Source organism: Oreochromis niloticus, linkage group LG20, assembly GCF_001858045.2.
Source record: "Oreochromis niloticus isolate F11D_XX linkage group LG20, O_niloticus_UMD_NMBU, whole genome shotgun sequence".
NCBI classification, from domain to species: Eukaryota; Metazoa; Chordata; class Actinopteri; order Cichliformes; family Cichlidae; genus Oreochromis; species Oreochromis niloticus.
In genome coordinates this window covers 24,183,898-24,198,383 of record NC_031984.2, presented here as the reverse complement: position 1 = coordinate 24,198,383, position 14,486 = coordinate 24,183,898, and the positions used below count along the sequence as shown (strand labels likewise).

The 14,486-nt window shown below is 39.1% G+C and overlaps 2 protein-coding genes across 5 annotated transcripts in view; one reads left to right on the top strand and one right to left on the bottom strand.

Annotated features, from left to right (window-relative positions):
* Positions 1-3,169, bottom strand: part of si:dkeyp-100a1.6 (probable G-protein coupled receptor 160) — a 30,157-nt gene extending 26,988 nt beyond the window's left edge. For 2 of the 3 annotated variants that reach the window (XM_005478300.4, XM_005478299.4), the window contains exon 1: positions 1,270-2,058. The gene's annotated coding sequence lies outside the window, so the exon portion shown is untranslated. The other variant, XM_025901588.1, reaches the window with a different exon arrangement.
* ppih (peptidylprolyl isomerase H (cyclophilin H)) overlaps positions 1-11,826 on the top strand; it is a 41,733-nt gene extending 29,907 nt beyond the window's left edge. For both annotated transcript variants that reach the window (XM_003444781.5, XM_019350049.2), the window contains exons 2-9: positions 3,191-3,255; positions 3,389-3,412; positions 10,035-10,079; positions 10,483-10,525; positions 10,800-10,892; positions 10,989-11,076; positions 11,164-11,204; positions 11,472-11,826. In XM_003444781.5, the coding sequence (XP_003444829.1) occupies positions 3,191-3,255; positions 3,389-3,412; positions 10,035-10,079; positions 10,483-10,525; positions 10,800-10,892; positions 10,989-11,076; positions 11,164-11,204; positions 11,472-11,540 (468 nt within the window). In that variant the 3' untranslated portion in view covers positions 11,541-11,826. The remainder of the gene's footprint in view (positions 1-3,190; positions 3,256-3,388; positions 3,413-10,034; positions 10,080-10,482; positions 10,526-10,799; positions 10,893-10,988; positions 11,077-11,163; positions 11,205-11,471) is intronic.
* The last annotated feature ends 2,660 nt before the right edge of the window (positions 11,827-14,486 follow it).

Here is a 14,486-nt window from a genome sequence, read left to right as displayed (position 1 = left end):
AAACCTTAGTTTAGGATGCATGTATGGCTTATTTTATTTGACAGTACTTTATTGCAAATATTTATTTTTGCATTGAAGAAAATGTTTTCTTCAATGCAAAAAGGGTTTTGTTTTGCAGTTAAACTATTAAAAGCATTGGTTTTCATTTTACAAATTGCAATGAACATTTCATTTGAAACAATTGTTTTTTTCTATTTTGAATATTTATTATTGCTCATTAATAAAACAAAAGTATTTTTTATCATATTACCTGAACAATTGGAGGAATAATGGATACTCTGCAGCTCTTTCCTGCTGCAGAAAACAGATACTCTCTTGGTGTATGTCAATAATTAATTGTAAAACATATAAAAAATTTCCTTCAGGATATTTATAATTGAGTTACTGAGTGAATTGTTGATGACCTATTTTATTGAATACCTTTGCCCCTGCCCCTCTTCAGATTACCATTGTATTTCTAAACTTGAATCATTATATGAAGAGGGTACTTTAGAGGGCTCCTTTAGGACTCCACCAAAGAAAGTACATATACATTGATATTTTTCTTCTGCAAGTTATAAAATGTCTTTTCTTGTTTACATTTAACTTCATTTAAGAAAACTTTCTCCTGATAATTACAGTATGCACTGCACTTGTAAAGTCTGAACAGTTAAGAGGTCACATTGGAATGGCAAAATGCATTGATGTAATATTATAAATATGTATCATTATCAAATTCGGTGTAGTCGTAACCTAAAAGCCGTGTTACCCTGCTTACACGTCGTTGAGACTGAGGTGATGACAAAGCATACACCCTGAAAATAAGGGTGTATCCGTTTGACCACACTGGTAAATTGTTAATATCAAAATCTTAGATTAAAAGAGGAAATGAGAAACCATGCAGTGTTAAAAATGAGCAAATGCAGAAATTCTCCGTTTCTCTCACAGTGCTTGATGTGCATCCTAGAAAAAATTGTAAGGGCTTCGTTCATTAATGTGATTAGTCTGCTTATCTTGTACGTACCTACATACTTAAGAAACTGGGAAATTGCTAATGAAAATCTCCATCAGTTGTTATTTTGGTATGGCAAACTCCTTTTATTGTAATTTTAAGAAATGCTAAAGTGTTTTATTCAAACTGACCAAACAGTTTGCCACCGTAGAATCACTTCTGCACAATGCAGCACACACATAAACTTTGTTCCTTTAGACTTAAATTAAATCATATTCTGCCATTGAAGAACCCTGTGTTAATCATGAAAAAGAAATAATAAATGGCTCTGAATTTACCTTTTTATGCTGTGTTGTATTAGTCCTGTAAGCTTCAGCAGAGGTGGTTAACTCTTGTTCAGTAATGCATATTAAGTCCTCCTTCTGACTGTTGTGAACAGGTAGGTGACTCTGTATGATCCTGCTTCCCCATTGTTAATGCACACACCTGATGGGACACACCTTCTGTTTTTTTTTTCCAAGAACACCTGCTTGTTTTCCCTCCCACATGTATCATGAAAGTGACGACTTCCTGGTGCATCAATTTGCATGTCCTGCAGCCAGGACAACCAGTGACTGCTCACTGTGTTTGAAACTGCTCCCTTTAAATTATTTTGCTTGCTTACACCTCATGTATATCAAGTTACACCCGTTTCTTGGGAATCAAGATCCAGTGAATGGCCGGCTCACGGAAATGTCAACTTATCTGTCTTTGACCACAATAGACTTGTGATTATTCCTGTTGCAAAGTTGATATGTGAACTATGTCAACACTGTAGCCTTGGGTTTGGCTTGATTAGTTTGCCATGTGGCTTTGTTCTCAGTTTTTTACATTATTATTATTATTTTCTTGTTCTTTTTGCTCCTGATCAGTTAATACGGGTGTGGCGAATTTGCTTGCTGTGGATTTGAAAATTTCAACACTCTTTGTTAAAGCCTTGGCCCTATGTCTAAGTCGGTGCACTTGATACCCGGTTTTTCCAAGTAGCATAAATTCCTCGAAATGGAAATTCAAAATAATCTTGGAAAGTTGATACCCTAGTAATAGGATGACGACAAAAGTAGTCCACTGTTAAGAAAAAAAAAGTTAAAAGCGATCTTACCTATTGTTAGATACCAAACGTCAGGGGACACCAGACTCCAACATGGGAAAACCCTTACCAGATAAAATGTGCTGTGCTTGTTTGTTCTTTATCAACACAATGTCTGATTTCATTTCTTTGTCTGGAAGCCTTAAGCATACTGTTTTATCTCACTGGCAAGCACAGGACATCCAGAGGCCACTGTGGTTTGTCCACATGGAGCGGAGGAAGAGTTGTGCAGTGATGTCATGAGGACAAACTGCTCTTTGTACACCAAATGCTAGATTGTTCTGTCACACAGACTTGGACACATTGTTCTAACAGCGGGCTACTTACATAAATTCAACAGTATCGGAGAACTGGGCAGAGAGATGCCCACACTCACAAAGGGGTGCATACATGCATATATGTAAATACAAAGCTAAGATTATTTAAAGTCCAGTGAAGTTTTGCATCAAGATTGTAGCGTCTCATTATTTCCATCGTTACACCTGCATGATATCAAAACCTAGACACAGCAGAGCTTGTGTTGTTTAAACAACAGAAGCTATGTTCAACTCCACTGAACACTTTACATATTCTCCGAAGTTGACACAAATTAAAAGCCAGAAGTAAAAGATAGGAAGTGTAACTGCAGCTCCCAATGAAAGAATGTTAGTGAGTAACTGGCTAGTGCAGGTTGCATTATCATTTAGACAGGAATAACCTGTTTCTGTGTTCTGGTACCGAATCTCCACGAGGCATTTTGTTTTGTGTCGTTAGCCTTTGGTTGGTTAACCAGTAATTTACTGCGGAGTTGAGTTTCACATGAAATTTAGATGTAGTTTAGTCTTAGTCTTTTAACTAAAACATTATTTAGTTTAACATAATAAATTAGGCATCTAAATTCTTTTAGTTTTAAATGTCATAAGATTTTAGTAGACTAACTATAAACTTGATTTAGTTGACGAAAATTTACAGGATGAAAGTTGAAATGTGTCCATATGTCTGCTCTTCTCTTCCTTCCAAGCATTGAGGTTTTGTAGTGTTTTCATGACAATTGGGACCACCACATCAAACCTATTGTCTTGGTTTTGTTTAAAAAAGAAAAGAAAAAAGTAATTGGTCGACAGAATTAACTTTGCTTTACTGTTTGACAGGATGTTGGACGGATGAAGTTTGAGCTCTTTGCTGATGTGGTTCCAAAGACCGCTGAGAACTTCCGGTAGAGAACAAGTCACACAATCACAGACTGCTCACAGCCTTATATTATATCATCTTTTTTTGTTTTTCAATTTTCTTTAAGATATCACTGCTATACAGTATGTGTTAATAGACAGTTTTATCATCTCTTACAGGCAGTTCTGTACTGGAGAGTTCAGGTAAGGCACTGAAATTTGCAAATACAACTTCACCAGTCTGTACAGCACATTGACACGTTCTTGAACGCACTTTTAAGCAGGGCTGCAGCTATTGATTATTTTAGTAATCAAGTAGTCCATCCATTATTGAATAATCAGATGATAAGAATTACTTTTGTCTTATTAATGAGCAATAGTATTCGTAAGAGAAAAGCAAAGGTCTTTCAAATTGAACTGCTCATTGCTTTGCATTTTACAAACTGCATCATATTTTGGGGATGAAATGTGTGTTTTGGGTATGCATGTCTGCATGTTAAAGTGTGCTAGAGAACGGGTAAGTACAGTGGGGGCAAAAAAGTATTTGGGAGCCACCGATTGTGCAAGTTGTCCCACTTAAAAGGATGAGAGAGGTCTTTAATTTTCAGCATGGGTTCACTTCAACTGTGAGAGACAAAATGTAAAAAAGAAATCCAGAATATCACATTGTATGATTTTTAAAGAATTTATTTGTACAATGGTGCAGAAAATAAGTATTTAGCACCTACAAACAAGGAAGAATTCTGGCCCTCACAGACCTGTTACTTCTTTAAGAAGCTCTTCTATCCTCCACTCATTACCTGTAGCAATGGCATCTGTTTGAACTCATTATCTGTACAAAAGAAACTTGTCCACACCTTCAAAAAGTCAGACTCAAATCTCCACCATGGCCAAGACCAGAGAACAATCTAAGGACACCAGGGACAAGATTGGCTCATCCCAGTCTTGTGCAGATGTGCTAACTACAACAAGCAAGCAGCTTGATGAGAAGAGATCGACTGGTGGAGCAATTAATAGAAAATGGAATAAATACAAGATCACTGACAGTCTCCTTCGACCTGGGGCTCCATGCAAGATGTCACCTCTTGGGGCACAAACGATCTCGAGTGAGGAAACGCTCCAGAACGACATGGAGGGAACTGATCAATGACCTGAAGAGAGCTGGGACCACAGTGACAAAGGTCACTATTAGTAACACACTACATCGTCAGCGATTTAAATCCTGTAGCACTCGATAGGTCTCCCTGCTTAAGCCACCACATGTCCAGCCCCACTGAATTTCCCAGAAGAACCCACCCGAGGGATTAATAAAATTTCATCTAATCTAATCTCTAATCAGTTTGCCAGAGACCGTCTGGATGATCCAGAGGAGGACTGGGTGAATGTCATGTGGTCAGGTGAGACCAAAATAGAAGTCTTTGTTATAAACGCCACTTGCCGTGTTTGGAGGGGGAAGAATGCTGAGTTGCAACCATACCCACTGTGAAGCATGGGAGTAGAAACAATATGCTTTGGGGCTGCTTTTCTGCAAAGGGGACAGGACGACTGATCCGTATTAAGGAAAGGATGAATGGGGCCATGTATGCTGAGATTTTGGGCAAAAAACCTTTCATCAGTGAGAGCATTGAAGATGAAAAGTGGTTGGATCTTTCAGCATGACAATGATCACAAACATACCACCCAGGCAACGAAGGCGTGACAATGTAAAATGCATTTCAAGGTTCTGGAGTGGAAAATACGAGCTACAGTCTGTGCAGACCTGGTGAAGACATACAGGAAATGTTGGACCTCTGTCATTGCCAACCAAGGTTACATTACATTTCAATATTGAGGTGAACTTTTGTTAATGACCAAATACTTAATTTCTGCACCATTATACTAATAAATTCCTTAAAAATCATACATTGTGATATCCTGGATCTCTCTTTTTTTTTTTTACATTCCATCTCTCACAGTTGAAGTGAACCTATGCTGAAAATTATAACAACTCATCTTTTTAAGTGGGACAACTTGTACAATCAGTGGCTACCAAATACTTTTTTGCTCCACTGTATCTGGTGACTGCAGAGGAGAAAAACAAGCAACATTCTCAGAACTGAGGTGTGTCCTGTGCTTTGATGCATTGTTTACTGCTGCAGAAAACCTTTAGGTTACTTGCGAAACCCTATTTTTCAGAGAAGCATGAGTGAGATGTCTCACAATTGGATGTTTCTCCCTGAGATGAGCTTTTATGTCATTCTTCTAATCTTGTTAGACTGGATGTTGTAACAACCACGTCAGGTAGAACCACCTACCCTTTAGTAGCTTGAACTATTACGTTGCTGTTTTTCAAGCTAAGCAACTCTTCTTGCCTTGCCTTGGCAAAAAGCCAAGGCAAACAGAGTAGCTTGAACTATTACGTTGCTGCTTTTCAAGCTAAGCAACTCTTCTTGCCTTGCCTTTGCAGGAAGGGCTGTCTGGTGAGGCCTCTCACTCATGTTACCTTGAGAACTGGGGTTACACAATTAACCTAAAGACCTTATTCCTAGCATTCGTTTTGATGTCTTATAATGAAAATGGAGAGTCCAGACCCCACATAGGCAAGATTGGGCTTCATTTACACCCTGGTCTGCTCTAGAGCAAATCGAGTGCAGGAAGGGTGCGCTGAAAGTACATGAATGTCAGACACATTTAGCAGCAATGCTGTCTTCAATGACAGATGCTTTAAATGAACCTCCTGCACATTTTCAAATGGAGGGCACAAAGCCATCCAAAACCACCACTAAGGCTACGTTCACACTGCAGGTCTTAATGCTCAATTCCGATTTTTTGATCAAATCCGATGTTTTTTTGTCTGGTTGTTCACACTACATATAAAATGTGACAGTAAACGCGCTCTAGTGTGAACCGTTCGCGGCCCTCAAAGCGGCCTGCATGTGCAAAAGAAGACGTCACACACAACGCGCTCTGTTTAGACCCAGACCACACAGTATTGTTTGACTGATAACCCTTAATATAAAGACTTGTTTCGGACTTTACATTTCCCAATTTTGCTTTAAGTTATAAAGTTATTGTTATTTACATATGGCCTAATAATTATCCTTATTGCTGTTTTAGAGAGGAGCGGTGCTTCAAAGGATAGTTTAAATATGGCAGACCAGAGTGTGCTGGCCAGCTGTTTTATTACCAAAACCCACATGGACAGGGGGATGTCAGGCGAGACTCTTCTTTTTTCTGAGCTGCTGACTGACCGGCTGCGCAGGTCATCCTGGTGGAACTACTTTCTGAGTTGTGGCCCGCAGGCCCTTGTTTTGGGATCTTGAACTGAGTGGGAAGCTAGGTGACTGCCTGTGCAAAGATCTGTCACAGGGTCCTTTCATTCATGGCAGATAATGGATGGAGCGTAGGGCTTCTGGAGGAGGCCATAGCCAGACACAAATAGAGGTGGGCTGTGACTAACTCTTCTATAGGCAGTGAAAATAAGCTATGCTTCTCCATGTCTTGATGCATGCTTAATCATTCAGGTAACTAAATCCCAAAAGGTTGATTCTATGCTTCTCCATGGTCTCAAAATCCAGGGAAGAAGCCAAGCATATTTGAGTAATTCCTCTGCCGTCCTGGTGGCCTGGGGCAATTTCTTCCCTTCATCATGTGATCAGGTGGTCTGAGGCCTGGTGTTTGTGTCTGTAATTGAAATTTTGTTGCCACAAACGCAGAGTTGAGTGGGTGTCTACCTTTCCTCTGGTGTGAGGGGAAAAAAACTTCTACTACATCTTTGCTTACTGGGATGCTAATAATAAGGTCAGTGAGTTAGCTGGTTGTGCTGAACCGTACAAACAAAAACACCTTTCTGGAGAGTAAGTGGTAAGTGGCGAAGTCTCAGGTTCAGGAGAGATGACCAGAAGGTAGCTAGCAGCTGTCGAGGGAAAGTTAGCAAAACACTCCTATCTACCGACAGTTAAGCTAGCTAGCCTAATGCGGGTTGAGATATGCACCAAAACAAGAAGATGCATTTGAATAACGACTGTGTAGTAGGGTCAATGTGGTTGTTACAATCACCAGCCAATGAAGATTAGCGGAATGAAATAATGTTTCTGCGGACTATGCAGGGAAGCATGTCCCATAGTGAGACATCAAAATCAATTCTAGGAATGACAACGGATGTTCTGATGGTATAGAGGTTAATAATAATTAAGTGTGCACCCTAACAGCATTGGGTCAGTGGTTCAGAGTTTTACTGGTCCATATATGTTTTTACATTTTTACTGGCTTGCGGAGAGAGAGAGAATTTTTTAAATTGTTTTTTTCCCCTTTTTTTATATTTAGGATTTCAAGGAACTAAATCTACAAAATAATATTACTAAAACCTTGAAATAAATATGTTTTAGTACACCTCATGCCCCCTTTAGACTATTCAATATAATTATGGCGGCTGCTGAAAGTTTAACAAGCTGCCTGGTTTAAACATCGTGTCAGACTAAGTTAGCAGTTCGTCTGCATATTTTTCAGAAAGTATTCACAATGCTTCACTTGTTACACAATTTGTCTTGTTATAGCCTAATTTCAAATTGGGTTAAATTAATTAATTTTAATTAATTTTAACCTCAATCCAATTATGGCAGTTAGAGTTAAAAAAAAAAAAAAAAAAAAACCCCAACGTGATTTGAAATACTTGTAAATTTTTTAAAAATAAAAAAACAAAACGAAAGTATAACACGTACATAAGTATTCACATCCTTTGCTTCATACTTTGTTGGAGCACCCTTGGCTCCAGGTACAGCTTCAGGTCTTTTGAGTACGATGCTACAAGCTTGGCACTAGGGCTGCACGATATTAGGAAAACCTGCGATGTGCGATAACTGTGATCAATATTGCGATAACGATATGACTTGCGATAAAATAAATAGCAAAACAAAAAAAACCGAATACATAATTTCCATTTTACTGCAACAGTTTTATTTAAAGAAAGCTGCTGTATTAGCAGTGTAACAACAAAGTGCACTTTAACATTGAAACATTGCCCCCCCCAAAAAAATTTTCTGAGGCTTGAATTCTGAAAGACATCCTTCCCGGTCTCTATAATTAGTTTTAAATAAACATAACTTAAATTATACTGCAAATTATCTCAATGCAGTTGTTCATCATTTTACCACTCACCAAGTAGTTATGATGTAAGTCAAAACTGGAGAGGAAACTTTACTGTAGTGCTTGTGTAGTTTTCAGCTTGGCTCAGTGACTGTCTTGCGGCATGTCTCGTACATTTGTGGAATGGCGACATGGGAAAAGCAGTTTCGTGAGAGGATGCGGTATCTCCGGTCCACTTTATGTATCAGACTGGTGAAGCCCTCTCTGCTAACTGTATTTATAGGCGTCATGTCTTTAGCCAAAAAATGTGTAATGGCCTCTGTTATTTCCTTGTACCGCTTCAACGTTTTCTTATAAGGAGTTCCACTTGAAAAACTTTGATACAGAGACGGCTGTTGGACTGCTGTGCTCTGTCTTAACATTAGCAACCTTTGTTTGGCTAGACCTATCTTTCTGGAACTCTTCAAACAGTTCTCTGCGGTTGTATTGAAGATGATGGTGGAGATTAGTCGTGTTTCCTCTGGTGGTTGCCACGAGTGTTCGGCAAGTTTTGCAGAGTACCTGTGTTTGGAGAACGTCGTCTTTATCAAATCCAAAGTACCTCCAAATAAGCGAGGTACTATTTTTTTTTTTTTTTTTGCCACGAGTTCATAGTCAGTAGTGTTCTCGTCATGCGTCTCGCTCTCAGCCATTACAACTCTGATTCGTTGCTGCAGCGTTGTTCGCTCCCCACCTGCGTAGGAGGCGGGCCTCTAATCCATTTGACTGGTCAAATGTGTAAAGGGGTTTCTTTGATTGGTAAATTCTTTAAAGCACGTGTGTAAACATTTTAAGGTACCCAATTATTAATTTTGCGATGGGCCAATCGCACAGGCTGATATTGCGATGACAATAAATTTTCGATTTATTGTGCAGGCCTACTTGGCACACACATTTTTGCTGAGTTTCTCACATTCCTCCCATCAACTTGGATGGGCAATGTCGGTGCCAGGAATGTTCAAGTCTGGGCTCTGGCTGTGTGCTTTGGGTCGTCATTCTGTTGGAGCAGGTTATCATCAGAGATGTCTCTTTACAATGCTGCATTCATCTTTCCCTCAACCCTGACTAGTTGAGTGTTATGGCAAAGACTGTGAATACTTATATACTTGTCAGGATTTTGTTTTTTATTTTTAACCCTTTCACGCATAGTGGTCACTACAGTGGACAGCTATTCAAAGACTGTTTTCTTGTATTTGTGTCAGTGTTGATGGTATACTTGCACATAAACCACTACACTGGACAGTGATGTGTCACTCCATACACTGCCACCCACTGGTCGTTTAATGTTACTATAGATGTATGATGGGTTTCATTGTAATTATTGTTATTTAACCCTGTTGTGCATGAATTATGACAACCTCAATCAGGATTTTTTAAAGTATTTTTATTCATCTTTTCATGCCTAAAGAAGAATAAAAATACTTAAGAAAAAAGTCCCGATTCAGGTTGTTACAATTCATTCATGAAAGAATTAATGAATTTTTAAGAATGATATTTGAAATAGGGCTGTATCATAAGAAAATGTGGAACAATAGAAAGTACTGTGAATACTTTCCAGATGTACTATATTTCATGCTGGCCCATTTGTAAAAATCTGAACCACAAAAATAGACAAATCTACTTTGTTTTAAGGAGACAGTTGAGACAGTTTGTACATTATTTTACTGTACAGTATTTTACTGCTTACTTCATTTTCTTTTCTCACTGACTCCTGTCTTTTTAGGAAGGATGGCGTTCCTATTGGCTACAAAGGTTGCACATTCCACAGGTACTCACATGGCAGCTTGACTTATGTAGCTTACATTGAACTCTGGTGTTTGATTTATGAAGTGTGTAAACTACAGCAGCAAAGCCGAGATGATATTCTGCACTATAGTTACAGAAGAAATATACCGTGTTAACGAAGGGTCTATGATCACATGACTAGCACATCATGTCATTTAGAAAACGTTTGCGATGCTACACTGCCTCTTCACATTTTGCAATGACATGCAACTTGGGTCATTTTACTGTGGCGGTTGTGTACACTGACTAACAGAAAATGGCAAAGAGCATACATTTGTAATCTGCTGTCTATTACAGTTAGATTGTAATACTTTTCATGTATTTGTTCACTTTTGTGAGGTTTTCTCTAGCTAAATTGATATTTTTTCTCCATTGGTCATTGGCAGGGTAATCAAAGACTTCATGATACAGGGAGGAGACTTTGTAAATGTAAGTACATGGAAGATTGGATTGACAGCACAATAATCCATAGTTTAGTGATTGTCTTTTGACATTGTCTGGAAAATTTCCACAAACACTTTATGAATTTGAGAATTTGTTGATTAAATCTTGCCTTGGTAACTATTGACTTTAACTGAGCACATTTATAGTCTTGCCCCCTCTGGTGGTTATGCAGCATATTACAACACATTTAAAGTTTTATAATATACTGCTTTCTTTATGAGCCCCTACTTACTGTGCGTACTACTAATCTTTTGTGCAGGGTGATGGAACAGGTATCTGCAGCATCTATAGGGGTCCATTTGCAGATGAAAACTTCAGAATAAAGCATTCTGCTGCCGGTCTTCTTTCAATGGTAAGTGTTTTGATAAATCCTAAATCTCCACGGATACACTTCAGGTAAATCACCCTAACCAAAATGTGTCTGTTTTAATAATGTATCATATTACAGGCAAACAGTGGTCCAGGAACAAATGGTTGTCAGTTTTTCATTACCTGCACTAAATGTGACTGGCTAGATGGAAAACATGTGGTGTTTGGTGAGTAAATCAACAGTATTGCATTTTTTTTTTTTTAACTCTATTGTCTGTGTCAGAGTTAAATTGACTTACTTGTAATTATTACAGGAAAACTGGTCGATGGCTTGCTGGTCATGAGAAAAATTGAGGTAAGAACTTACCTTCCCTATAAATCTATCTTGCCATATTTTTTTGTAAACACTCATCACTTTACCTCTGGTATGTTTAAAGTTTCAAGAACTTTTTAAAATCAATTATCCAGCCTAATAATGACACATACAATTTGATAATCTTTTAATGTTTATGTAACAAATAATTAAACCTCTAACTTGTAGTCCATATAAATCACCATAGTTGGATGTAGTGCTTAGATTACAGCATTTTTGTTCTAAATGTGTGTCGCTTTCTTCCAACAGAATGTCTCAACAGGGCCCAACAACAAGCCTAAACTCCCCATCATCATTGCACAGTGTGGAGAGATGTGAGCCGACACGTGCTAAACACCATGTCAACATTACACAGCCTCTGTATACATTTAATGTCTTAATTGTGACTTGTTACTCTTCAGAAAACATCAACACACTGATTCCTGCAATGTCCCATAGTGGACATTGATGTATTTATTTGGTTTCAGACTTCATTTGTTTTAAATTCAAATTAAGTCCAAATTAAGACTGTTTGTGTACATTTTTTTTAAATTGAAGAAAGAATTACATGGTTGTCACACTTTGTATTATTTCCAATCAATAAATTGCTGTACATTTTTATAAATGTTGCAGATTTTTTTTAATATAAAAATTTTCAAAAGGATTTCATTAAGTGTCAAAAGGCAGCTCTGTTGCAATACTGATGATCGGATATAATCTAGAAAGTAGTGAAAGCCAACTATAAATAGTCATTCTAATCAATAATTCACATCATTAATAATCAGATTTACCTAATGATTAACTTCTTATCAACTTAATGTGTGTTTGAGAAACTGTGGCAGTGTCTAAACTTGGAAAGAACATTGTGTACCCAGAGTAATATGAGCTGCTTTGGTAAGTGTTACTAGCTCTGTTTCCTTATAGTGCCTTTGATTAAAAATTGATCTTAACCTCGAAGTTATGAAGGAAATGAGAGAACCACTTTACAGTGAAACACATCTTCCATGGCGCTCACTCCAGTGCTGAACTTATGGCTACCTCTTCTATCTCAGCCATCTATACAAATCTAAGCCTCCACAGACCCCCTCCCCCATCCATGCTCTCCCTCCTCAGCCTTGGACATCGTTCCCTTGGCATAAAAGAAGCTTTTCAGATGGAGACGCTGTTCTTATGGAGACAGGAAGGAGGCTTTTTTCCCCCATTTTTTGAAGGGGGGGATCTCTGTGGGGAAGCTTTCTGGGGTCATTGCTAAAGCCCATCTTTGTGTGTGGGAGAACGGTGCTCAGACATTAACAGCAAGCTCTTCACACATCGGTCAGTGCTCGTAAACAGTGCCAGTGGAGCATTAACATGACAATGGAGGGGAGGGGAGGGGGCGTTGTGGTGGAGTTGTCCCACACTCAGACTGGCCCTGTCTGCTCTGTACTACTGGAAATGGAGTTTCTAAAGTCACACAGAATTATGACTGGATTTAACCAGTTAAAACAGAAAATTACTTTATACTTGCTTTTTCAATATCCATCCATCCAACCATTCGCTTCCGCTTATCCTTTTCAGGGTCGCGGGGGGCGCTGGAGCCTATCCCAGCTGTCATAGGGCGAGAGGCGGGGTACACCCTGGACAGGTCGCCAGTCTGTCGCAGGGCTAACACACAGGGACAGACAACCATTCGCACTCACATTCACTCGCACATTCACACCTAGTGACAATTTGGATTATCCAATTAACCTATCCCCACAAGCTGCATGTCTTTGGATGGTGGGAGGAAGCCGGAGTACCCGGAGAGAACCCACGCAAACACGGGGAGAACATGCAAACTCCACACAGAAAGACCCCGGCCTGATGGTGGAATTGAACTCAGGACCTTCTTGCTGTGCGGCAACAGTGCTAACCACCGTGCCACCGTGCTGCTGCTTTTTTAATATTTCTGCTAAAATTTGGTTAGTGGTTAATATATAATGTACAGAAACACCTTATTTAAACTGTGATGTAATTTTCGACAGTCAAAGATAGTTATGGTGTAACTAAGGTCATTAAGATTTCCAGAAATGTTAAATGATTATTCTTCTTTTTAAATATGCTTAGGTGTAATAATTATCATTAAGATTCATGTTGTTCTCCCCCTTATTTGAGTCTTAAAACTAATATTGCATATGTGTGTGTATGTAATAGGGGTTTTGAACACCAGGCCTTGAGGGCCGGTGTCCTGCAGGTTTTAGATAACACCCATGGTCAGCACACCTGAATCAAATGATTAGTCTATTACCAGGCCTCTGGAGAACTGGAAGACACTTGAGGAGGTAATTTAGCCATTTAAATCAGCTGTGTTGGATCAAGGACACATCTAAAACCTGCAGGACACCGGCCCTCCAGGCCTGGAGTTTGACACCTGTGGCTTACACTGTAATCTCCATTTGGTGGCTTTTTGGCAGCACCTGTAACATTCAGCAGTCGCCTCATTGTTCTGACACACAACACAAAACTATCCACTACACTACACACTAACTACACAAGAAAACACACTAATTACACACTCCAAACGTCACAAATCTCTCACTTCTTAAAACTTGCTCTCTCATTTTTCCGCTCTCTTTCTCTCCGTCACTCCTAAAACTTCCTCCCTCTTCCTAAACAACCAAATGCCATGTTTCTATATCATTTTTTGATTGGTCGACATTGTACATTTTTCCACAACACGAAAGGGGTGTTTTTTGTTTTGTTTTTTCTTTTTTGGTCATAAGCAGATAGTGCTTGCTAGCGCTGCCCTTAGAGGGTAAACGTGACCATAGTATTCAGGAAAAAACACCACGTATATGTTGTTTGTCATGACTCTTGTGTTACGTGGCCTATCAGCACAATTTAAAAACTGGTATATATCACCTCTTTGCTTTGTCATCTTGAAGTGGTCATGTGATTCAGGATTCAAGATTTTTTATTTTGCCATTTGCACACAGGACCAACAGTCCATGTACATTGGAATTCTTGTGCAGAGCTTTCCAAGTCTTACTACGACTACTATATTCTTTCTCAGTCAAACTGCAGCACTCATGGGATTGTTTGGCCCCCCTTAGCTCCAGGTGTTGTGCCAAAAAGTGATCGTCTGCCAGAAAGTGATTGCCGTCCGCGGGAGCGCCCGCAGCTACTTAAAGCTGTAGCGCCCAGACTACTTATGTAGACAGCTACTTCCATGCAACTGATATAAGGTGCGGTAAGATGAACACAGCTTCAGCCGTCTGTTTGTTGAAAAATAGTAACGCGACCGCACCGCATTTTCATGTTAGTAAC